The following is a 24,492-nucleotide window of genomic DNA, read 5'->3' as shown; positions in this document are numbered from 1 at the left end:
AATACGAATTAAATGAGACTATTTAGAAATCTACAATACAATATATAACTATATAAATCATAAAACACAATTATTGCTCACATTGTAACATGTAACCATCTGGTCAGTAGGAAACATAGCCTTCAGCAAGGTTATAGAAAGCAAGAAGCTTACTGCATTTATAGCCTTGAGGTCTTTGAGTAGACCTTCTCAAGGTTTGAGGATAGCAGGACTTTTCTGCTCTTGAGATATGAGCAGCTGACAGCTGGCAGCTGAATCAGGAAGGATAATTTCAGATACACCTTTCTGGCAGATAGTGAAAAATGACTCTGTTCTTCTCCCTTCAAGGACAAGACCAGGGTAAGTTAGTTAGCTCTTGAAAGAATTCAGACCTTGAGAGAATTCAGTCAGCCTGTTCTAAGGACATTTGCATTTTGCAAGCTGTTGCCAGGCTTTTCATTACACAAACCTCTGCAGTTTGTTGTTCAGTTTGTATGTTGTGTTCAAGCTCTACATGGAATTAATTATGCACATGTACACAAAATACCATAACTATGTCAGAGACCGTGACAACAGGGAAGGAGATTGTAAGCTGGTTTGATTCTCCTTTAAAAGGTTAGAGAAAGTCAGTATATAAAAACCAAGTCTTCTTCATTTATTGATGACTGATTTATAGGATTAGTGAATGATTGAATTGTCTATTTAAGCAATTGCCTGCTGAGCGGAGCAGTTATGCAGCAAGGATAGTAGAAAGTAGAAAGTCCGGTTGCAAGGGGTAGTAGAAAGTCCAGTTGCATGAGAACAAGAATGCACAGGAAGCCATATACTGCATGGTTAGTATGGAATACAGCAAAGCAACATGCCAAATACCCATGACCAGATCCATGAACTGTCAGTCTGATTACTGAAAAATCAGGCCTCTACAACCAGGTGTTTGTGGATCCCTACTTTGAACTGCATTAACAATCCCACATCTCCAGCTGGGGAACTTGGGAGTTCTGGGTTCAAATGCCTGTCTTGGCCATTTAATGCTGTGTGGCCTTGAGCAAACGGGCATTTCTTAGCCCCTGGTTTGTAGCAATGATAAAATAGGATAATCCCATGTCTACTTCCGTGACTCCTTGAAGCAAAGGAGGGTGTCCAAATGTGATAGGTAAATACATCAGAATGTGCATTATCTCCAGCCTAGCCCTGTTGGTTGGCAGGGTGTAACAAAAGGGTGACATTATCCTGTTATGGTGGAAAAATAAACGCTGACAAATATCCACTATAAATCATGTCCTAGAATTTTTGATTCATTACTATAAGTTTTGTTTCAGTGTATACGAAGGGTAAAGTATATTTCAGAGCAGGTCTGATATACGATATGAGCTGTCAGAGTTATTTATGCTAGATGCCGGAGAGAAACGAAACCCTTAGCTGTTGGGGAACAGCTTGATAAAGCACAGGAGTATGATTTTATGGCAAAGCTAGCCCACTAGGATTCATGTGAAAGACAAATTGTGGATTGTTTTGTTGAGAAGTGTGCGCCTTTTATGAACTTTGATAACAAAAAGCAAATGTGTTTCATCGAGAATCATTGGCTTATCCTATGAATCATGAGCAAAAAAAAGGATCTTTCCTGCTCTGAGCGGCGGCACGAGGAATGTTAAAAAAAACTCTCTGCATTGTCCGTACCGCCGTATCACTTTTGGGAAAAAACAAGATGAGACTAGGGCAGCTCTAGTAATCACTGGGAACTCTATGGTTTTACCACAGAGTTTCCTGCAATTCCTAGAGCTGCCTACCTCACTTCTGGGTTTTTCCTGGAAGTGACGTAGATGCACAGACAACAACAGCACAGTTAAATCGTGGAACTCCCTGCCCAGGATGTGGTGATGGCAGCCAACTTGGAAGGCTTTAAGAGGGGAGTGGACATGTTAATGGTGGAGAGGGCTATTCATGGTTACTAGTCAAAATGTAATACTAGTCATGATGCATACTTGTTTTCTTCAGGATCAGAGGAGCCTATTATATTAATTGCTGTGGAACACAGGCAGGACAATGCTGCTGCAGTCGTCTTGCTTGTGGGCTTCCTAGAGGCACCTGGTTGGCCACTGGGTGAACAGACTGCTGGACTTGATGGGCCTTGGTCTGATCCAGCATGGCCTTTCTTAGGTTCTAATGTTCTAACACAGCACCCCCCCATATCTCCACCCCAACCCCTCACCAGTTACCAGGCATGATCTGCCAAACCTAACTGGGTAGCTAATGTGCTGCTCTACCTTAGATCCTCAGAAAAAGAGAGACAGAGAGAACACATGAAGCTCACATCAAAGTCAGTATTGTCTATTCAGCCTGGTAGTAGTTCTCCGGGGTCTCTGATCAGAGTATTCTACTCTTTATTTTAAGTTTAGTTTATAATAACAACAACAAAAATAAACATACAACAGCAGTAGGTTAAACATCCTTGTACAGTCGAGATATGTTCCAATACTTGGTCTATTATACATTGGTGCATTTTACAGAAATCATACCATTTGTTGTATTCACTTAGCAGAACTTAATAAATGCAAATCATACGATAGTTTCGTGGGCATAGTTTACTTCGTGATGCCCCCCTTCTCCACATATTCTAGAAAAGGCAGCCATCTATTTAAAAAGTTCATAGAGTAAGATAAGCTATTTGCTACTTTGAGCTGTGAAGATATCTTATCTAAAATTGAAAGTTCCACACCTTCTCATACCACTGCCCAGCAGAAGGCATCTACCTTGCTAAATTTTAATTTTAATGTAAGCCGATAGTGATGCATCACTGAATTACTGTGCAGCCCAAGTCTTTAGAATATGAAAATTCAGAATTTACACTGTGTAAATAATTCTACTTTGTGGTTTCTAGTTCAGGACATTGCAAAAATTAGCAATTGCTCCCTCCCCTTTGGAGGGGCTGTAAACAGAAATGAAAAAGTGGGTCACTGGGGGCAGGACACAGAGGGGTGTAGGAAGAGGAAAATATATTTTAACAAGGATGCCAGCTACTGTATTGGCAGGGGCACCCTAATGCCCAGATGGTGAAATGGGTTGGGTTGGGGCGCCCTCTTGTTTTTTTTTTACACAAAATGAATCCTATTTTGAAACTTTGTAGCGAGGTCTCCGTAGTTGGACACCAAGGCTTGGATCCTATGAACAAGTTCCTCTTGTGCACTTTGAGCCTTTAGGAAAAGTGGTGCCGAAACATACAAACAAACGAACGAACGAACGAATGAATGAATAGCTTTTGAGGAAAGGGATAGCAGGTCTCCTCATGAGTGAAGGATATTTAATCCTTTAAACCATATTCAATTTTCATGAGCAGTTAGAACAGCAGCAGTGTTCAGTTTAGCACCCGGAATGCCAACAAAGACTACAGTGCAATTCAGATCCCTCGTCCACTGATCCCAAATAATGGCCCCAAATAATGTTTATATTTATGGTTGTAAATTGTTTAGCTGTAAGGTGCTCTGGGACAGAGAAGGATATCAATCAATTAATCAATCAGATGCAGTGCAATCATCCCCAAAGCCAGCAAATGTGTCTCCCTGTAAGAGTTCACAGATGTGAGACAGAGATTATTTCCCCACCCTGCCCCCAAACTTTCATCACAGTTCTAACACCCAAATGATCTTTTTTTCCCCTAGTGCTGCCACTGGCACAAGAAACAAAGGAGAATAATGGTGCAATCCTATTTCCCAGTCTAAGCCATTGACTTCAGTGGGTTTAGACTGGAGTAATTGGGCATAGGATTGCAATGTCAATAGGAATGGATGTATGGAAGTGTCCCTCTGGCTTGACATATTGTGGGACAAAAATTATTATTTTTTATCCAAGCATTGATCTCTGGACCTGCGAGCTTTTAAAGTAATGGGGTTTATTTGGGCAGTGGGGACATTGACAATAAGTTCTAAAAATTATTTTACAACTACATTTCAATGGATGTTCTACTTACAGAAGCCCTTCTGGTTCTGTAGACAGACAACCAAGAATATAATGGTGAGCAGAGGCATTGAGAAGGGGTAATGGGAGAGAATGTTGGCCTTACAAAACCATCCTGCAGAGTTGATAGCATGAGCTAGAAGGAACTCTTGCAGCCAAGGGTGAATCTGCACCTAGGAGAATTTTTTAAAAAAAATATATTTTAAAAAGGAATGTATTGGATCTGGATTCAGGCATAGTCACTATGGAAACCCACAAGGCCATTTCTGCAGAGTGACTTGTTTCTAGATGAGAGATGAACTTCTTATCAGCAGTGGAAGGAGAGATGGATGAGAGACCTGTTCAGAAACACAAAACGGGAGAAGCGTGGCAGACTAACCCACCCCGATGATAAGGAACAGGAAAGGCCTGCCGCCATTGCCGCAAGCTCAGCAACGGCCTTTTCCCTTTGCCAAGTTCCCACCTACGTTCAAGCAGATAAAAGGGGGCTTGTGGATAAAGGGCATCCTCTCGCTTTGATAGAGGCACATTGAATCTGCCGTCTCTCGCCTCCCACAGTATCCATGGTCCCATCTCCACGATCACCCGCAGCTTGCCTGTGCCAGCAGCACCTGGCATTTCTCACACCTCGAGTGCATGACGGAGGTACTTTATGCATCAAGAACTGGCACCACGTCCCAACCAATCAGTGCAAAAATTATCACTGTGAGCCTCCTGTGATCCAGAAGGCGGCTCTGACTGGGTTGCTATACATGCAACACAGGGTATATTTGGTTTGGAGCAGCAGAGTCTGATCTGATCTGGTTTGGAGCGGTGGATTCTGATCTGGAGAACCGGGTTTGATTCTCTGCTCCTCCCACATGAGTGGTGGAGGCTAATCTGGTGAACTGGATTTGTTTCCTCACTCCTACACACAAAGCCAGCTGGGTGACCTTGGGCAAGTCACACTCTCTCAGCCCCACCTATCTCACAGGGTGTCTGTTGTAGGGAGGGGAAGGGAAAGTGGCTCAGTGGTAGAGGATCTGCTTGGCATGCAGAAGGTCCCAGGTTCAATCCCTGGCATCTCCAGTTAAAGGGATCGGGCAAGTAGGTGATGTCAAAGACCTCCACCTGAGACCCTGGAGAGCCGCTGCCAGTCTGAGTAGACAATACTGACTTTGATGGACCAAGGGTCTGATTCAGTATAAGGCAGCTTCATGTGTTCATGTGAAGGTGATTGTAAGCCGGTTTGATTCTCCCTTAAGTGGCAGAGAAAGTCGGCATATAAAAACCAACTCTTCTTCTTCTTTTTTTAAATAACATTTATTACAGCATTTAAAAAAGGAACAGTACAATCCAAACATCAACCAAAACAAATAGACTTGGCCAACCTGAGAAATCAGCAGTGGCTGAACATGGACTGACACAAACAGGACACAGGGTCTTATTCCAAGACACTGAAAGACTGGACAATTCTACCAACTATTTTGTCAGATTGCACAGAGAAGCCATTGAAATTCACAAACATCAGCACAACTTTAACAGAAAAGAGGAGAGTTTAAGAATGAATAAGGCTTGGCTTCCTGCCCTGAAAAACCTCCAGACAAAGACAACATTCAACAATAGCCATACAGATTAGTTTTGGATTACACACATTAACAGATCACTTCAGGATACAATGGTTCCATATTAACATACCATACCCTCATTAGCACATTATCTTGATACTTACAGGACAATACTTTTGCAGGACAATACTCAGCTCAAACCCAACCCCTTTCTGACTATATATTACTCTTTCTACACCCTTGACACTGAGAGACACTGTCCTTCAGTGTTACTACTCTGAAGATGCCTGCCACAGTTGCTGGCGAAACGTCAGGAAAGAAAATTCCAAGACCACGGTTACACAGCCCGGATAACCTACAAGAACCAAAAAACAAATAGAGATACAAAACAAATAAAACATATAATATTCCCGAACAAGCGATCGCTTTATGAACCACCGCCATCTGATTCTAAACCTTTAAGTATATTTTCCATTCTGGAAATGATGGGACTCCATGTAGGAAGTTCTCATAGGCAACGTGTGATTGGTGGGCATGCCCAGATCACGTGGGCGTTGCCTGTGACCGTTCTCTGAAATCTTACCTCTAAAAGACTCCCGGTCAAAGTCCACTTTTGGATACTGGGCATTCCTTTATTGGAATATTGGTCCGCAACCAAATTCTGGGTCTCTGAAATGCTCCTGGCCAAAGTTCACCTCTTGAACTGGTCACAGCTCACACGTAGTGTTGTAAATCATTCACTGCCTTGCCTTCTAATCCTTTTACCTGAGAGTGCTCTCCCGTAAACTCTGTCATGAACCTATTGTCTTGTTATTCATTAACTTTGGTATTTATTGTCTGATGCCTAATAAAACGGGGATTGCTCAATATAGAAGAGAACAATCCTCAGAAAGACAAGACAGCGTTGTGTCTTCTCTCAAGGCACTTGCTGCCTTCCCTTCAACTCCATACTTCTTCTAAATCCTCTATGTTTTTGTCATTTTGGTAATAAGTCAATTTAATCAAGACATAGGTCTCTTTTGCTTTTTCAAACCAACTAATTAAATCTGGTTAATTTTTTCCTTTCCAACATCTAGCAAAATTTACTGTTGCTATTGTTAACATGTGGAGGATTATATCGAGATATTTCTTGTGTATGATCAGTAGACAATTGAATAAAATTGTTTCTGGTTTTCTATTTCCAGACCTTTGGATATAATATTAATTACTTTTCCCCAATAAGTTGTAGCTCTAATACATTCTCACCACATATGATAAAAATCTGCCTTGTCTATTTTACAGAACCAGCATTTACTTACATCTTCGTTTACATTCTTCCTTTTCTGTATTCTGTTAGGGGATAAATGAACACAGGGTATATTTTCATGGCACCTGGGAAGAGGACGAGGGGGGAATGTGGCTGATAGACCACATGTCTCACATGCATGTCCGACATTCAGTGCCCAAGAACCTTCATAATCAAGCAGGAGGAAAACCATTCTCTGCCTACAGCCCTAGAGATTTACACCCCACCAGAGTAGGCAATGCCAAGACAGATGGACGAATGGTCTGACTTTAATGCCAAGCATATCTTGGCGTAGCACCAATACATCTAGATCCCATAGCCCACACACTTATTGGGGCGAGGTAACTCTCCAGCTCCTTGAAGCTCTGTGGGTGGGGCTTGATGAAAATTGCAGAAGCCCTAGGAATTGCTGAGTAAGATCACCAGTGATTGGAGGGGAGAATGCTCGGGTAATCTAATACCCACAACTATTAAACTGTGTGCTTGTGAGCCTCTCACATCCAAAGCCAGCAAGACAGGGTCTCTTTGCTTAGCTCCTCCCTCTTTACCGTCTCCTCCTGTAATTTTCTGTGCAACAATAAGGAAAATGATTTTGCTTCTTTCCATTGTGTCTGGGGAAATGAGCTCTGACTCATAGTGGAATAAATGTTGTCAGTCATTAAGGTGCCACTGGACTTTCCCTTTTCGACAATAGATTAACATGGTTACCCCGCTAGTCCTGATATCTGGAAAATCTGCATTTTCCCCCTTCTTGTTTTAAAATTATAACATCCAGCTTTATTAAGAGGTTTGATGAGCTCGAAAGTTTGAACAATGTTTTGTGTCATTTCCGTTGGCCCAAACAAAAAGTATTACATGGATTTTGTTTCTCGTTCTGGATTTTGCATAGACCGATAGGACTGCTTACAATTTTGTGCAGGACTTTAGTTGCCAACATAAACCTTGCTCCTCTTCACTACATGAAGAACTAGAACAATAGGAACAAATCAGAGAAGTTATTCAAATTTGCATAATTTACACAGGTTGCAGAATTCACTTGGTTGCAGAATTCTCTTGGTGCAGAATTTTAATTTTTACAGTTAACTTTAAAATGCACATTTTAGTTATTTGAAATATTTTTTGTGCCTACCTTTCTCCTGGGCATCATGGGATATGCCTTCTTCTTTTTTTTTAGTGGTATGGATCAATATTAGCCATGCCATTTGTATGGTAGGATTCATGGTGGAGGAAAAAGATTTCTGTATTTTTAACTATCTGCTTGGTCCACTTCAAATTGCTGCTGCCAGGCAGGGAGACATTACTGAGACTGATGGATCTAACATAAGAACATAAGAAGATCCCTGCTGGATCAGACCACTGGTCCATAGGGTTGCCAGCAGGGAAATACCCAAAGATTTTAGGAGGGGGGAGTTTGGGGAGGGGAAGGACTTCAATGGGTTATAATGCCACAGAGTCCACCTTCCACAGTGGCCGTTTTCTCCAGGTAGGGCTGACAGAAAACCCTCCACACCATGTCAAGCTAAATCCCCACGTTTCTACAGGAAAGATGTGACAGCTAAGCTCGGTTGATAAACTGATAACCCAGCTCTGCCCTCAGCATAATATCTCTTGTGTTCTTGTGACTCACTTGATTTTGCTCACCTGCATGGGTATCTCGCAAGGAGTACCTCCTTGTCGCGAGGAAAAAATGGAGAAGAGTAAAATATTGTAAGTCACTTTGGGGAGCAAAGGGGGGGTATATTAACCCAATCAATAAGTTATGCCTTCCCTATCCTTACCTTGATGCATTCTGTCTAAGGATTTTTCTCCAGTGAGCAGAAACGAGCTGGACCGGAAGAAAGGCCGGATTCGAGTCCAGGAGCACCTTACAAACCAACGAGATTTTCGTGGTGTAAGCTTTCGAGAGTCAAAGCTCCCTTTGTCAAGACTGGAAGAAAGGACCACTTTACAGTGTAGTAGATTGAATTACTGCTACTTGAATGCCAGGCATGCAGCTCCCTTCAGAAGGGGGAGTTTTTGCTCTGTTTGAGAAAGGAGACTGCCATCTGCAGGCTGAACTAAAGAAACAAGGCTTAGAAATATTGGGGGTTACTGCACTTTGTATTCCCAGCGATGTATTAAGAGTTTGAAAATGTTATAAAAAACATCGCTTTAAAAGGGTTTTTGGATACCACGGCTTATAAATGGTTGGAAGGCGTCTTCACAGCTAAAGGGGCCAAACAAAGTGCGAACAGTATTTTTTATAACATTTTCAAACTCTTAATACATCGGTGGGAATACAAGTGCGGTAACCTCCATTCTCTCTCTCAATGCTCCACTTTTATGCACGTCTCCATCTCTCCATGACAGGAAAAGCTCAGGAGGGCCAGGAGTTTGCCTCCCTCATCCTCCACTACTTTTTCATAAAAACAGGAAGAAGAAGAAGAAGAAGAAGAAGAAGAAGAAGAGTTGGTTTTTATATGCCAACTTTATCTTTTAAGGAGAATCAAACCAGCTTACAATCTCCTTCCCTTCCTCTCCCCACAACAGACACCTTGTGAGGTAGGTGGGTCTGAGAGGGTTTGGAGAGAACTGTGACTAGACCCAGATCACCCAGCAGGCTTCAGGTGTAGGAGTGGGGAAACCAACCCGGTTCACCAGATTGGAGTCCGCCGCTCATGTGGAGGAGTAGGGAATCAAACCCGGTTCTCCAGATTAGAGTCCACCACTCTTAACCACTATACCACGCTTGACAAATGGAGACTTGACTGTTGAAAGCTGGTACCCTGAAAATCGTGTTGGTCTTTAAAGTTCAGCCCATGCTGAAGAGACTTGTGTCTCCAGATCAGAGTCCACCGCTCCAAACAGCGCTCTTAACCACTACACCAAGCAGGAAGGGAGGCGGGAGTGTTCCTAGCTCCTCTGTCTGCACACTGTGACTCCAGGGAACGTGCAGACAGCGGGACTAGGAACCCGGAAGTAACAGTATTGCCCCAGGATCATATGGGGGGTGGGGTCGCTCTCCCCTTCCTGCTTCTGCCCGCTGGCCATCAGCTGGTCAGCGGGCAGTCTGGTTGATTGGGAGGCAATTGCCCACCACAACCGGGCAGTTGGGGAACCTATAGCCCTATGACCACCCTAAGCTCTACATTCTATACCAGCTGTAGCGTCTGCACTGTCTTCATGGGCAGCCCCAAGCAGAGCGCATTGCAGTAGTCTAACCTAGATATTCCCAGGGCATGCACTACAGTGGCAAGACCTTTTATATGTTCAAATAAAATTAAAAAATAGCAGAACCGTAGGGGAGTACTCTCTCATCTCTGGTTGCCTGACAATTTTGTTATTTGATCTTGTAAAAAAAGTCCCTTGTGCTTGTGTAATAAACTTTTGTGCAAAGAATGTTGCCTCTCTTATCACATGCTTTGTAAATTATTAAGCCACGATAGATGGAATTTCCCCTGAGCCTTTATCCCTCTTTCCAGCACTCAATTTTCTTTTGCATTAGAAGAAAGAGAAAGTGAAAATGGAACATTTTCCCCCTTCCGTATAACGCACACACCTAAATCCCCTCCAAACGCAAAAGGATCTTACTTGGGAGTTCAGGACACTGTACCTTTCTTCACAAAATAAAGCTGAATAAGATGACATACCACCCTGCCTCTGTGGAGAAAACCTCTTGATGCCCATTTGTGGAAGGAGAGCTAGAGGAACGGCAGGATCAGTCCAGGTGAGTGTCCTCAAGAGCAGCTACTGCTGGGCCTTTCCCAGCCTTTGACAAGTTCCAACAAGACAAATTCAGGAGGTGGTGGGATTGTCTGTTGCAGCCAAAATATCAAGCATCTTATGGCACCTTAGTAGACGACTACAACCAAACAAGGGGGAAATAAACCTACAACCAACTCCCCAAACTATAAATCAAAGATCACTGGGGAATGGTTGCCAGCCATAATTTAGTGTTGCCTGCTCCAAGTTGGGAAATACCTGTAGATTTTTGGGGCAGAGGTTTGGGAGTAGAGCCTGGGGAGGGTGGGGTTTGAGGAGGAGAGGGACCTCAACAGGGAAATAATGCCATAGAGTCCACCCTCGGAAGCTGCCATTTTCTGCAGGGGAATTGATCTCAGTAGCCTGGAGATCAGTTGCGATCCTGTGAGATCTCCAGGCCCCATCTGGAGGTTGGCAGCCCTACTCCCGCATAATCATTGACATTATTAAACAAAAAAAATGCAGAAACAGACTTTGGTCTACAAATATGGACTTAGTCTGGGAAAAAAATCAATAGAGACAATGGTGGTGGGTCACCTGACCGCCTGCTAGACTCTGCTCTTGCCAAGTTTACAATAAAGGGGGCAAAGTCCTAAGAAGATGGAATGGCTGTATTGTGTATAGCTGCAGGTGGGGGATCCCAGCAAGTAGTGTTTCCCAGCTGTTCAGACTACAAAGCAAGTTTGACCAGGAATCTTTTGTGGAGTTCCAGGCCTTGTCATGTCACCTGATATAGCTTATTTCTCATGCATAGATGATACAAATGTTTTACTGGCATATGCTGTACTAATAAATCTGATTCTGATATAGCTTATTGCCATTCGAGAAGCTCCTTTGCTGGTCATCCTGAAGATTCTTCCATTGGAGTGCACTTGGTGGTGGCTCTGCATTGAATCTTCGTCTCTGTCTGGTCTGGTCTACATCTGAGCAATTGGGAGGCAATAGAAAACTTCTGGATTTGCTAGTCCCATTCAAAACACAGGGAGCCCAGTTAGCAGTTAAAGTGCTGATCTAGGACTTAGGTCTTTTATGCATGGCTCTTTCACTCATGGTCACCTCCCCAACAACTTCAGGTCTTTGTGTCGATTATGCATGCGGTTTCCAACCGTCAGAGGTCACCTCGCTCTCCCCCTGACTTTCCCCACATTTTGCCCATGTTTTCAGGGACCTGTTTTATCTCGAATTTGAAAATGCAGGCAAAAAGCAGGAAAATGCAGAGGGAGAGTAAGGCAACCTCTGATGGTCAGAAGCCTGCATAATCAACACAAACACCCGAAGGGTGACTGCTAGGGGAACAGCCATGCATAAAAAACCTCCGAAGGCCTTTTCTCAGTTTGCCCTCCCCCCCAATCTAGCCTCAGATGACAGAGACTAATTTAGTTTTTATTTATTGGCAGTCCTAATTGTATAATATGGTATTTTAGAGTTTTTTTAAAAAATAATTATAATATGCATATATATCTTGAACATTGGGGTTAATATTTAAATCTGGCTGTGCTTTTTTTGGTTGTAACCTCCAAGTACTAGCTGGAGATCTCCTGCTATTACAAGTGATCTCCAGCCGATAGAAATCAGTTCACCTGGAGAAAATGGCCGCTTTGGCAATTGGGCTCTATGGCATTGAAGTCCCTCCCCTCCCCAAACAACGCCCTCCTCAGGCTCCGCCCCAAAACCTCCCACCAGTGGCAAAGAGGGACCTGGCAACCCTAATTATAATGTATAATTGTCGGTTTATTTACATTGTAAGCTGCCTTGAGTTCCGCAAGGTAGAAAAGCCACTAAATAATGTTTTCAATATTTAACTGTGGGAGTAGGCAGTCCTGCTTGGGCCAGTCACTATCTCTCAGACCAACCCGTTGCTTTTGTTTTTCAGTAGTCACGGTCCCCACCTCAGACTTTCTCACTGTCACTTTCTACAACGCTGACATGGATGACAATAAAACAGGGATGCAGGAGGCTGATCTCAAAGCAGAGTCGCCATCGGAATCAGGGCCTCCAGAGAAATGCACGGAGAGCGAAGACAGCTGTTGGGTGGCCCAGTTGAATTCTCCACCTTTGGATGATGAAGGAGGAAAGGAGACCAAAAGCCCCAAGAAGTCTCTCGGGCAAATGCTGAGCTTCAGCAGAGGAACCTCGAAATCCGTCAAGGAGACGTCAACAAAAGAGCCAGGAATCCTCAGATCCAGCAAACAGTTGGGAAAGAGCAACTTTGCACACAGAGAAGATTGTGTGCACGCTAGTAAAGGAAACAGCAGTGCTCCAGAGGAAAGTGCTCCATCTGGTAAGGATTTAAGATGTTGTTACTGGGTCGCTGTTGGTCTTCTTGGCTTTGCAAAGATGGGTACCTGGGCCTGGAAATGGGTATGCGAATCGTTCTGCTCGTGGTCAGCTCACAGCATGGGTAGGGTTTCCAGCTCCAGTCTGGCAAATACCTGGAGACTTTTTGGGTGGAGCCTGTGGAGGGTGGGGTTTGGGGAGCGGAAGGATCTCAGCAGGGTTTAATGCCACAGAGCCCACCTAGGATTGCCAACCTCCAGGTGGCGGCTTGAGATCTCCCGCTATTACAACTGATCTCCAGGTGATAGAGATCAGTTCGCCTGGAGAAAATGGCTGTTTTGGAAAGTGGTCTCTATGGTATTAGGCCCCATTTAAGCCCCTCCCCTCCTTAAACCCCACCCTCCTCAGGCTCCACCCCCCAAATCTCCAGGTATTTCCCAGTCCGGACCTGGCAACCCTGTCCACCCTCTGAAGCAGCCATTTTCTAGAGGAGAACTGATCTCTGTAGTCTGGAGATCTGTTGTAATTCTGGGAGATCTCCAGACCTCACCTGGAGTTTGGCAGCCATAAGTAATACTCCGTATAGAGCTGCTCTACCTCAGCTCCTGAGTCTGGCACAACCAGACCCATATTAAATTTACACACACACATCTCATGTTTTCAAGAGGCCAGTTTGCGCACGCTCCCAGACCCTGTGTTATCGCCTAAGAGCAGCCCCATGCAGGGAGCTTGTGATTAGAAAACTGTACAGTTCTGCCTTGTCATAATCTGCAATAGGAAGACGTTGCTTCACAACAGAAGTTTCCATTTTGTTTGCGTTCAGTTTTGTATTGTTCTCACTTTATCTGCTCGTTTCGGCTGTGTTTTGAAAAAAGAATTGGAAGGCGAATTGAGGCGGTCCACGTTAGAAAGAAATTTAATATTACCCTTCCTTCCCCCCCCCCATTAAGAAAACCAAGGGGTACAGAAAGAAGAAGAGCCACAGGTGTGGTTGCCAACCTCCAGGCGGGGGCGGAGACCTCCCACTATTTCAACTGATCTCCAGTCAACAGAGTTGGTTTCACCTGGAGAAAATGGCCTCTTTGGCCATTGGACTCTATGGCATTGAGGTCCCTCCCCCTCCAAACCCCGCCCTCCTCAGGCTCCACCCCCCAAATCTCTAGGAATTTCCCAACCTGGAGCGGCCAGCTCCAATCAGAGAATTCCACAAATGAATAATGTGACTGAATTAATACTAACTTCTGTTGATTTCATGCCTACAGCCAGCTGATTAATTTCCCTGGGTGACCCTGTTATTTTTCAATACATATATATTTTTGCCGTCAACTCACAGCTGACTTATGGAGACCCCATAGAGTTTTCAAGGCAGGAGACGTTCAAAGGTGGTTTGCCATTGCCTGCCGCCACCTCGCACACCTGGTATTCCTTGGAGGTCTCCCATCCAAGTACTTGCCAGGGTAGAGGCTGAGTGTATGTGACCGGCCCAAGGTCATCCAGCAAGTTTCCATGGCAGAGCCGGAATTTGAACCTGGGTTTCCCAGGTCCTAGTCTGACACCTTAACCACTACACCACACTGGCTCTCATACCCTTTTATAAGGAGAGGGAAATATCTGTATCCATACCACTCATACTGTTGTAAACCTTTCTATCATAAGGCCCTGCAGGATCTCCAGATAAATCCACGAAGAGTGAAGACAGCTATTGTGCGGCCCAGTTAAATCCTCCACCTTTGACTAGCCAAGGGGAAAAGGAGACTGCAAGCCCCAGCAAACCTCTCGCCACAGTTCAGAGCTTCAGCAGAAGGATCTCGCAATCCTTTAAAGAGATATCAACGAAAGAGCCCAGAATCCTCAGATCCAGCAAACGGTTTGCAACCAGATGGATAGAAGGTCAGGTCCACAAAGAAAGCAGAAGTCATTCAGAGGGAAGTGGGACGCTTGAAGACGATTGTATTACAAAAGAACCACTGTCTGGTAAGAATTGAAGGTGCCGATACCCTTTGCTGGGTTACTGCTGATTTTCTTGGGAATGCAAAGCTGGGTACCTGGGCCTGGAAATTGTTGTGCAATTCCTTTAGGGTTGCCAACCGCTAGGTAGTAGCTGGAGATCTCCTGCTATTACAAGTGATCTCCAGCCGACAGTGATCAGTTCACCTGGAGAAAATGGCCACTTTGGCTATTGGACTCTATGGCATTGAAGTACCTCCCCTCCCCAAACCCCGCCCTCCTCAGGCGTCACCCCAAAACCTCCCACCAGTGGCAAAGAGGGACCTGGCAACCCTAATTATAATGTATAATTGTCGGTTTATTTACATTGTAAGATGCCTTGAGTTCCGCAAGGTAGAAAAGCCACTAAATAATGTTTTCAATATTTAACTGTGGGAGTAGGCAGTCCTGCTTGGGCCAGTCACTATCTCTCAGACCAACCCGTTGCTTTTGTTTTTCAGTAGTCACGGTCCCCACCTCAGACTTTCTCACTGTCACTTTCTACAACGCTGACATGGATGACAATAAAACAGGGATGCAGGAGGCTGATCTCAAAGCAGAGTCGCCATCGGAATCAGGGCCTCCAGAGAAATGCACGGAGAGCGAAGACAGCTGTTGGGTGGCCCAGTTGAATTCTCCACCTTTGGATGATGAAGGAGGAAAGGAGACCAAAAGCCCCAAGAAGTCTCTCGGGCAAATGCTGAGCTTCAGCAGAGGAACCTCGAAATCCGTCAAGGAGACGTCAACGAAAGAGCCAGGAATCCTCAGATCCAGCAAACGGTTGAGAAAGAGCAACTTTGCACACAGAGAAGATTGTGTGCACGCTAGTAAAGGAAACAGCAGTGCTCCAGAGGAAAGTGGGGAGTTTGAAGATGATAGTAATAAAAAACAACTACCGTCTGGTAAGAATTTAAGATGTTACTGGGTCGCTGTTGGTCTTCTTGGCTTTGCAAACATGGGTACCTGGGCCTGGAAATGGGTATGCGAATTGTTCTGCTTGTGGTCAGCGCTCAGCATGGGTAGGGTTTCTTTTCTTTTCTTTTTTTTCCTTTTTTTTGCAGCATGGGTAGGGTTTCTAGCTCCAGTCTGGGAAATACCTGGAGATTTTTTGGGTGGAGCCTGTGGAGGGTGGGGTTTGGGGAGCAGAAGGATCTCAGCAGGGTTTAATGCCACAGAGTCCACCTAGGATTGCCAACCTCCAGGTGGCGGCTTGAGATCTCCCGCTATTACAACTGATCTCCAGGAGGGTGGGGTTTGGGGAGGGAGGGACTTCAATGCCATAGAGTCCAATTGCCAATGTGGCTATTTTCTCCAGGTGAACTGATCTCTAATGGCTGGATATCAGTTGTAATAGCAGGAGTTGTAATCTCCAACTACTACCTGGAGGTTGGCAACCCTATTATCTCATGATGGAAAAAGTGGGGTAGAAGTACTTTAGCAAACAAACAAATTTTGTGAACAGGAAGGCCACAGTGGAAATGCACTCAACGTGCCTTGTTCAAACCAATAACAGCCCTTCCAGACTCAGCCAAGTATGGAGTCTTCCTCCAGCCTCAAGAAACGTCCTCCAATTTAAGTGGCTCTCCTTCTGAGAGAAGAGCCCCTTTTAGTCGAAGTGATGCTTCTTAGGCTGGAGAAAAACTTCATTCTTTGCTGAGCGGACTGGCAGGACACAGGCCAGTGATATCCCTAGTGTCTGCTATTCAGAGAGACATTGCCTCTGAACACAGATGTTTCATAGCTGATAGCCGTTGATTGACCACGGTTTTTTAAAAAGATGTGGTGGGAAATGCCGTAAAGTTACAGCTGACTTATGGCTACCCCATAGGGTTTTCAAGGCGAGAGATATTCAGAGGTGGTTTGCCATTGCCCTGTCCCACTAAGGTTGCCAACCTCCAGGCACTCATGCTCAGTAATAATAAAACATACACATATAATTTTTCAAAGTTCAAAAAAGCCTATAATCGGCTAAAATAATACTGAGACAATTAATAATATAAAGGCTACTATTGAACTATTTTAATGCACTGAATGTGTATAAACAATAAATAACAAGAATTAAATAAGCCCCATTCTGTACATAATAAACAAAAACCTTAGTAGAAAGAAAATATATATACCAAAGGGGTTATATTCACCCTACTATACCAAAGGAGAACATCTGAACTAGAGTCCTATTTGGTCCAATTCAAGTTGTTCCCATCTGGGCTGGAGAAAACAAGCCGCTCCCATGAATATCGTTACCAGTACCTATATAGTGTATATTGTCGGATATATAAGCCTCCAGGCACTAGCAGGAGATCTCCTGCTATTACAACTGATCTCCAGTCAAGAGATATCAGTTCATCTGGAGAAAATCGGCGCTTTGGCAATTGGACTCCAAGGCATTGAATTCCCTCCCCTTCCAAACCCTGCCCTCCTCAGGCTCCACCCAAAAAAACTACCACTGGTGGCAAATAGGGACCTGGCAACCCTACGTCCCACACTCCTGAACTGAATGGGGGTCCCATGCAGCTGCTATTTCCATCGACCAATTTTAGGGAGTGCTGTGCATGGACCTCCCAGTGCCTTGCCTGAAATGGCCCCAGTCTTGTGGTTACCACACACACACCCCGCCGCATTCAGTATCAGTGATAGGGTTGCCAACCTCCAGGTGGAGGTCTCCTGCTATTACAACTGATCTCCAGGCAAAGAGTTCATTTCACCTTGAGAAAATGGCTGCTGTGGAAGGGGGACTCTATGGCATTATACCCCATTGAAGCCCCTCCCCTCCCCAAACCCCACCCTCCTCAGGCTCCACCCCCAAAATCTCCAGGTATTTCCCAACCTGAAGCAGCCAACTCTAATCAGAGATATTGTCGAAGGCGTTCACGGTCAGAGTTCATTGGTTCTTGTAGGTTATCTGGGCTGTGTGACCGTGGTCTTGGTATTTTCTTTCTTGACATTTCGCAACGTCAGGAAAGAAAATACCAAGACCACGGTCACACAGCCCGGATAACCTACAAGAACCAATCTAATCAGAGAATTCCACAAATGTATAATGTGTCTGAATTAATACTAACTTCTGTTGATTTCATACCTACAGCCAGCTGATTAATTTCCCTGGGTGACCCTGTTATTTTTTAATACATATATTTTTTGCCGTCAACTCACAGCTGACTTATAGAGACCCCATAGAGTTTTCAAGGCAGGAGACGTTCAAAGGTGGTTTGCCATTGCCTGCCGCCGCCTCGCACACCTGGTATTCCTTGGAGGTCTCCCATCCAAGTACTTGTATGTGACCGGCCCAAGGTCATCCAGCAAGTTTCCATGGCAGAGCCGGAATTTGAACCTGGGTTTCCCAGGTCCTAGTCTGACACCTTAACCACTACACCACACTGGCTCTCATACCCTTTTATAAGGAGAGGGAAATATCTGTATCCATACCACTCATACTGTTGTAAACCTTTCTATCATAAGGCCCTGCAGGATCTCCAGATAAATCCACGAAGAGTGAAGACTGCTATTGTGTGGCCCAGTTAAATCCTCCACCTTTGACTAGCCAAGGGGAAAAGGAGACTGCAAGCCCCAGCAAACCTCTCGCCACAGTTCAGAGCTTCAGCAGAAGGATCTCGCAATCCTTTAAAGAGATATCAACGAAAGAGCCCAGAATCCTCAGATCCAGCAAACGGTTTGCAACCAAATGGATAGAAGGTCGTGTCCACAAAGAAAGCAGAAGTCATTCAGAGGAAAGTGGGACGCTTGAAGACAATTGTATTACAAAAGAACCACTGTCTGGTAAGAAGGGAGGATGCTGCTACACCTTTGCCGGGTTACTGCTGTTTTTCTTGGGAATGCAAAGCTGGGTATCTGGGCCTGGAAATTGTTATGCAGTTCCTTCCATATGTGGCCAAGCTCCCAACTTAGAGTTGCTCTTCTGAATGTGAGGTGGAGCAGAGGGAATCGTTTCTGGAGGGCCATGGTGGTTCTCAGGAACACTGATAGCAGTTCCAACCAGGCAACGTCACTGTGGCAATTAGTTTGGCTCTCAGCTTTGAAAAGGGTATTAAACGAACTTGAATTAGATTAGGATGTTATCTTATGCAGAAGATCTCAAGTGACACAGATGTCTTTGGGAACTTATGAAGTTGCCTTATACCAAGTCATACCATTGGTTTATCTAGCTCAGGGCAGGGTTTGGGGAGGGGAGGGACCTCAGCAGGGTATACTGCCATACGGTACACCTTCCAAAGCAGCCATTTTCTCCACAGGAACTGATCTCTGTCCTTTGGAGACCAGTTGTAATTCCAGGAGCTCTCCAGCCACCACCTGGCAGTTGGCAACCCTACACAGTGAAGGTCTTTATGCTGCATTGACATTTTTAGAAATCTGCACAGTGGGGTTGCCAGCCTCCAGGTACTAGCTGGAGATCTCCTGATATTACAACTGATCTCCAGCCGATATAAATCAGTTCCCCTGGAGAAAATGGCCGCTTTGGCAATTGGACTCTATGGCATTGAAGTCCCTCCCCTCCCCCTCCCCTGCCTTCCTCAGGCTCCGCCCAAAAAAACCTCCCGCTGGTGGTGAAGAGGGACCTGGTAACCCTATCCCAACTAGGATTGCCAGGCAGTGCCAGGTAACTGGCGGGAGGACTGTGGGCAGAGATTTGGCAGGGCCGCAACGCTGGCTGCTGCACCACCTCACTTCCAGTAAAAAAATGGCAAGTGACGCGGGTAGATCTAGGAATTGCCAGAAACGCTATCTTCTCAAGTATCCACTCTGTTTGCGTTCAGGATTTACTTACTTTCGTTTTACCTGTTTGCTTTGGTTTGTGCTTTGAAAAGGAAATGGGACAATTCATTGAGGTCAGCCGCTTTAAGGGGGAAATCGTCTATTGTCCTTCCTTTTTTCCATAAGAAAAGTAAGAGGTGCAGAAACCAGGAGAGTCACTGGCTTACAAACAAATACAGCCATGATTTGGTTATGGGAAAGGTGGAATATGACTAGTAAGGGTTATTGTTGTTGTTTTTAATATAATTTTATTATTATATAAATAATATTACCACCACCACCACCCCTCCTCTTCCTCCTCCTCCTCCTCCTCCTACTACTACTACTAATAATAATAATAAGATAAAACTTACAGTGTAGGTATTCAACAAATTAAAAATAGTTGGTGAGGGAATTCTGACCATTTCTTTGATAGGAAGAAATCCATCTTCTGAGGTGAAACTGGGAAGTTTTCTGAGGTAAACTGAGCTTTTAGAAAATATTATGCCCTGTGTACAACTTGGAGATCCAGCGTGGTGCAGTGGTTAAGAGCAGCGGACTGTAATATGGAGAGCCGGGTTCAATTCCCCACTCCTCCACAAGATGCCTGCTGGGTGATTTTGGCCAGTCGCTCAGAGGCAGGCAATAGCAAGCCACCTCACAATGTCTCTTGCCCTGAAAACCCTATGGGGTCGCCATAAGTCAGCTGTGACTTGACGACACACAGAGAGACAACTTGACAAAGGGTTTTATGTTGGACCTGTAAGGCAGAACATTCCCAAACTATAATTTCATGGCAGCTCAAGAAGCTGTATCAATATGATGCCCAGATTGTGGATTTGGGAAAAGAACAAGGAAGTCAAGGGCTATGTGATTGTATCTGAACCTGAAATAGAAGAAGAGGTGGTTTTTATACCCCACTTTTCTTTACCTTTAAGGAGTCTCAAAGTGGCTTACAATCGCCTTCCCTTCCTCTCCCCACAACAGACACCTTGTGAGGTGGGTGAGGCTGAGAGAGCTCTAAGAGAACTGACTAGCCCAAAGTCACCCAGCAGGCTTCATGTGTGGGATGGGGAAACCAACCCGGTTCACCAGATTAGTCTGCTGCTCATGTGGAGGAATGGGGAATCAAACCTGGTTCTCCCGATTAGAGTCAGCCGCTTTTACCCGCTACATACACATCTGGAGGTCTCTAATTGGACCTAAGTTCATGCAAAGGAATTCAGAGATAGCAGGAAAGGAAGCAAACTAGACATCACATTGAGAGTGTAGCATTTCAGGGCCCTGCAAATGAGAGCAGAAGACAGTAGGGTACCTTGTGGCACGTTATGAATGGGGTTGGTTAGGCTTCCAAGGCTGCCTTGAACCAAACTAACTATGTCATTCTGGCTTTGTAACAAAAACTCTTTGGAATGCTTCTCATAGAGGAGTGTGGAATAATAAATAAATAAATAAATGTTATTTGCGGCTAATATGCCAGATAAAACAGGTAAAACAGAAACTGACCATACAGAGTAGATTTTTACAACCAAGGCCAACAAAATTAGGAATCACCCAATTTTACATTTTCACAGATTAAGGAAGTACATTAAGGCGACGCAGCTTCACTGCTACTGCACAGTATTTTGCAACCTGGGTGGTGATTGGTGAGCTGTTTCCCAGCAAAAACCTTTTGGTCTATTCGCCCGCATCACCAGAGCCCATTTTCTTAATCAAAGGGTCAATAATATTGAAGCGGGCTGACTTGTAGAGGGGACATCTAAAAAATGCATGCTCAGTGGTTTCCAGCTCCCTTGTGTTACACGGACAAAGTCTCTCCACCCTTGGGATCTTCTTAAATCTCCCTTCTAATATGGCAGATGGTAGGGCTGCACATCTGGCCAGTGTATAGGCCCTCCTATGTGAGTTCCTTTCCAGGGAATATAAAAACGTGGAATGATAAACCATGTCAAAATGGGGAAAGTCCAAATGTTTGCTGCCCATGCTCCTCCAAAGAACTATTGCAAACCACCCTGTAGAGAGAGGGTTAACTTGTCACGACCCCTTTTCACTCTGCTTTTCTCTCCCCTCCTTCCCCCCCCCCCCCGCCTTAGTCATGGAAATAAACACACTTATTCAGACAAGGCAATTGTTGGAGGCCTTCGAATACATAAAGGATTTTGAAATGGAGCTTCTGGCTGAAAGAGATGCCAAGAAATATGAAGATAACCCCAAGGAATACAGAGTGAAGGCTAAGGACATTGGCTTGTTATATGATCACGTTTCGAAGGTCATCTGGCAAATTGTGCAAGAAACGCTGGATCTTCCCAGCCTTGATGAAAAGGCACTGACTTCTCTGCCGACTTTAATTGAAAAGGAAGAGAAAGCTCACCCTGAGGCCTCAACTGTCTCCTGTGGGGCAGTGGCCCTGGGCTCAGCCAGAAACTGGAGAGAGCTCTGGAAGGCAGCTGTCAGTCAAAGTGTGAAGGGAAGGGTTGGCAAGGTGCCGGTGTCCTTGAAGGACGATGACGAGTCTTGGCTCTCCGTGCATTTAGGGTTTCTCAGAACTGCCATAAGAGAAGATCTGTTAAAAGTCAAGCTTCACGTGCAGAAATGCTATCCACCGGATTATAATGTATGTGGTATGTACGTGGAGGCTTTCCACGAGGCCCTCTCTGTGCACTTGTGTGGCTTCCTGGAAGATAACAGCCTGACACTGAGTGAGCTCTGCGCATTACTCAATTGGATCAGTAACGTTTATCACAGGTAAGTTTCTTGTTATCAGAAAGGAGAGGGCTTGCTAGGCCTTCTATGGCGGAAGACCTTGTGCTGGCAACAGGGTTGCCAACCTCCAGGTATTGAAAGAATGAAGAGAAACACCAGTGCTGCAAAGTGTGTGTCACAACCCAAGAAGCAGCACAAGAACCCAATATTTAAACTACAAAACAAATGGAATACTTATACCGATTTCAAATGTATTGTTAAATAACAATATACGCATGAATACATTTTGTAGTTTAAATATTGGGTTCTTGTGCTGCTTCTTGGGTTGTAACCTCCAGGTATTAGCTGGAGATCTCCTGCTATTACAACGGATCTCCAGCCAATAGAGATCAGTTCACCTGGAGAAAATGGCCGCTTTGGCAATTGGACTCTAGGGCATTGAAGTCCCTCCCCAAACTCTGCCCTCCTCAGTCTTCCCCCCAAACCTCCTGCCTGTAGGGAAGAGGGACCTGGCAATCCTAGCTGTCAGTTCCCATTGTCTGCTGCTGCTCTGAGTGGCTATGGGAGAAAAAAAAATTAAAGCGCTGTCTCTGATGTCACTAAAGCACTTCTGGGTAAAACCCAAAAGTGGCATAGGGCAGCTCTAGGAATCACCAGAAAGTCTATGGTTTTACCATAGACTTTCTGGTGATTCCTAGAGCTACCTTTTCTCAACTCTTGGTTGTACCCAGAAGTGATGTAATGATGTCACCGATGTCACACGCACCCCATGTTCCTGCCTCCAGCCCTCCCACCAGATGCCAGGCTTGGTCTGCCAAATCCTAGTAAAGTTGTAGATGATGTTATTCTGTGGAAGTACAGCAAGCCTGCAGAATGTAGCACTGGCCACAAAATGTAGCTTTCTGAAAAACTCTGCTTTTATTTTTTCCCCAAAAGCAAGTTTCTAGTCCCTAAGATAGTACAGAATTGCTTGGAAAATATGCATGATCTGACATGAGATTCAGAGGACAAGTCTTCATATTGCTCGATCTGGCTTGTTAGCCCATACTTGTCACTGTCGAGGGCATCTACAAAATAGTAAAACATGCAGAAGAAATTAGAGGAATTGTCTAAACTTTGGGTTGCCCTGATGCAGATTTCTTTGGGCTTATTCTCTCAAAGAACTGAATCATTTCCAAAGAATTATTTGGCATTAGTGAGCCACAAGAAGGAAGTTCGGAAGGCAGTTTTATCTTTGGTTTCCTATGTGAAATTAGGCAAGCGATACTCCTGCGTTGCCAGCAGAATGCATCCTTTTCAGAAAGGGCAAGAGCTGGGAGGGGGGAACCCCTGCAGATAAGAACCCCATTGATAGTGCCGGTTGATTCGACTGCCAAGTCAATTCTCCATTTCCTCCTGTGCTGACGTGCTGTTAAATACTTCAATTGCCAACCAAGCTTTCCTCCCTCCTCCCCCTGACACACACACACACACACACAACACAGAGACATTTAGCAAAGCGCAGCATCTGCTAGGAAATATTGGCAGGCCAGATTAGAAGTAGGCGACCCAGCCTCATGTTTCACTCCAATTCTGTTATGAAGTTGCCGTGCGGGTTGAAACGATGGCCGTCCCGCCAGTCATCTCAGGCAGGTATCACTGAAGCGGCGTGGACTGGCAACGAGCAAGAAACCGAAGCCCTCGGAGGGGGAAAAAATCACATATTTGAGGCATTTTTTAAAATGAAAAAGCAGGGTGCACGTTTTCTTCAATACATGAAACTTGTAGGCCTGGTTCACGCTCACAAAGGACATACCTGAACCATACTGCTTCATCTTGTTGGGGGAGTGAAAGAGAACTGTGGGCTTAAATGTTCCCCCATCTTGCACATTGAAAAGAACCATTGTCTACATGTGGGGGGAAACCACATGTAGCCACATATAGCCAGCGTGGTGTAGTGGTTAAGAGCGGTGGTTTGGAGCGGTGGATTCTAATGGAGAGAACCGGGTTTGATTCCACACTCCTCCACCTGAGCAGCGGATGCTAATCTGGTGAACCGGGTTTGATTCCCCACTCTGCCACATGAAGCCTGCTGGGTGACCTTGGGTTTGTCACAGTTCTCTCCGAACTCTCTCAGCCTCACCTATCTCACAAGGTGTCTGTTATGGGGAGGGGAAGGTGATTGTAAGCCAGTTTGATTCTTCCTTAAGTGGTAGAGGAAGTCGGCATATAAAAACCAACTCTTCTTCTTCTTCTTCTCTTGACACCCTTCTTCTGTATGAAGAAGAATTCATA

At 44.9% G+C, this 24,492-nt stretch overlaps 1 protein-coding gene across 1 annotated transcript in view; it reads left to right on the top strand.

Annotated features, from left to right (window-relative positions):
- Positions 1-24,492, top strand: part of EXOC3L4 (exocyst complex component 3 like 4) — a 123,887-nt gene that overhangs the window by 56,935 nt on the left and 42,460 nt on the right. The window contains exons 3-6 of the mRNA XM_056851258.1: positions 12,377-12,784; positions 15,228-15,668; positions 18,355-18,543; positions 21,609-22,260. Of these exons, the coding sequence (XP_056707236.1) occupies positions 12,377-12,784; positions 15,228-15,668; positions 18,355-18,543; positions 21,609-22,260 (1,690 nt within the window). The remainder of the gene's footprint in view (positions 1-12,376; positions 12,785-15,227; positions 15,669-18,354; positions 18,544-21,608; positions 22,261-24,492) is intronic.

Source organism: Euleptes europaea, chromosome 6 (genome assembly GCF_029931775.1).
Source record: "Euleptes europaea isolate rEulEur1 chromosome 6, rEulEur1.hap1, whole genome shotgun sequence".
NCBI lineage: Eukaryota > Metazoa > Chordata > Lepidosauria > Squamata > Sphaerodactylidae > Euleptes > Euleptes europaea.
Note: the sequence above shows the minus strand (reverse complement) of the source record. Positions and strands in the feature narration are given on the sequence as shown.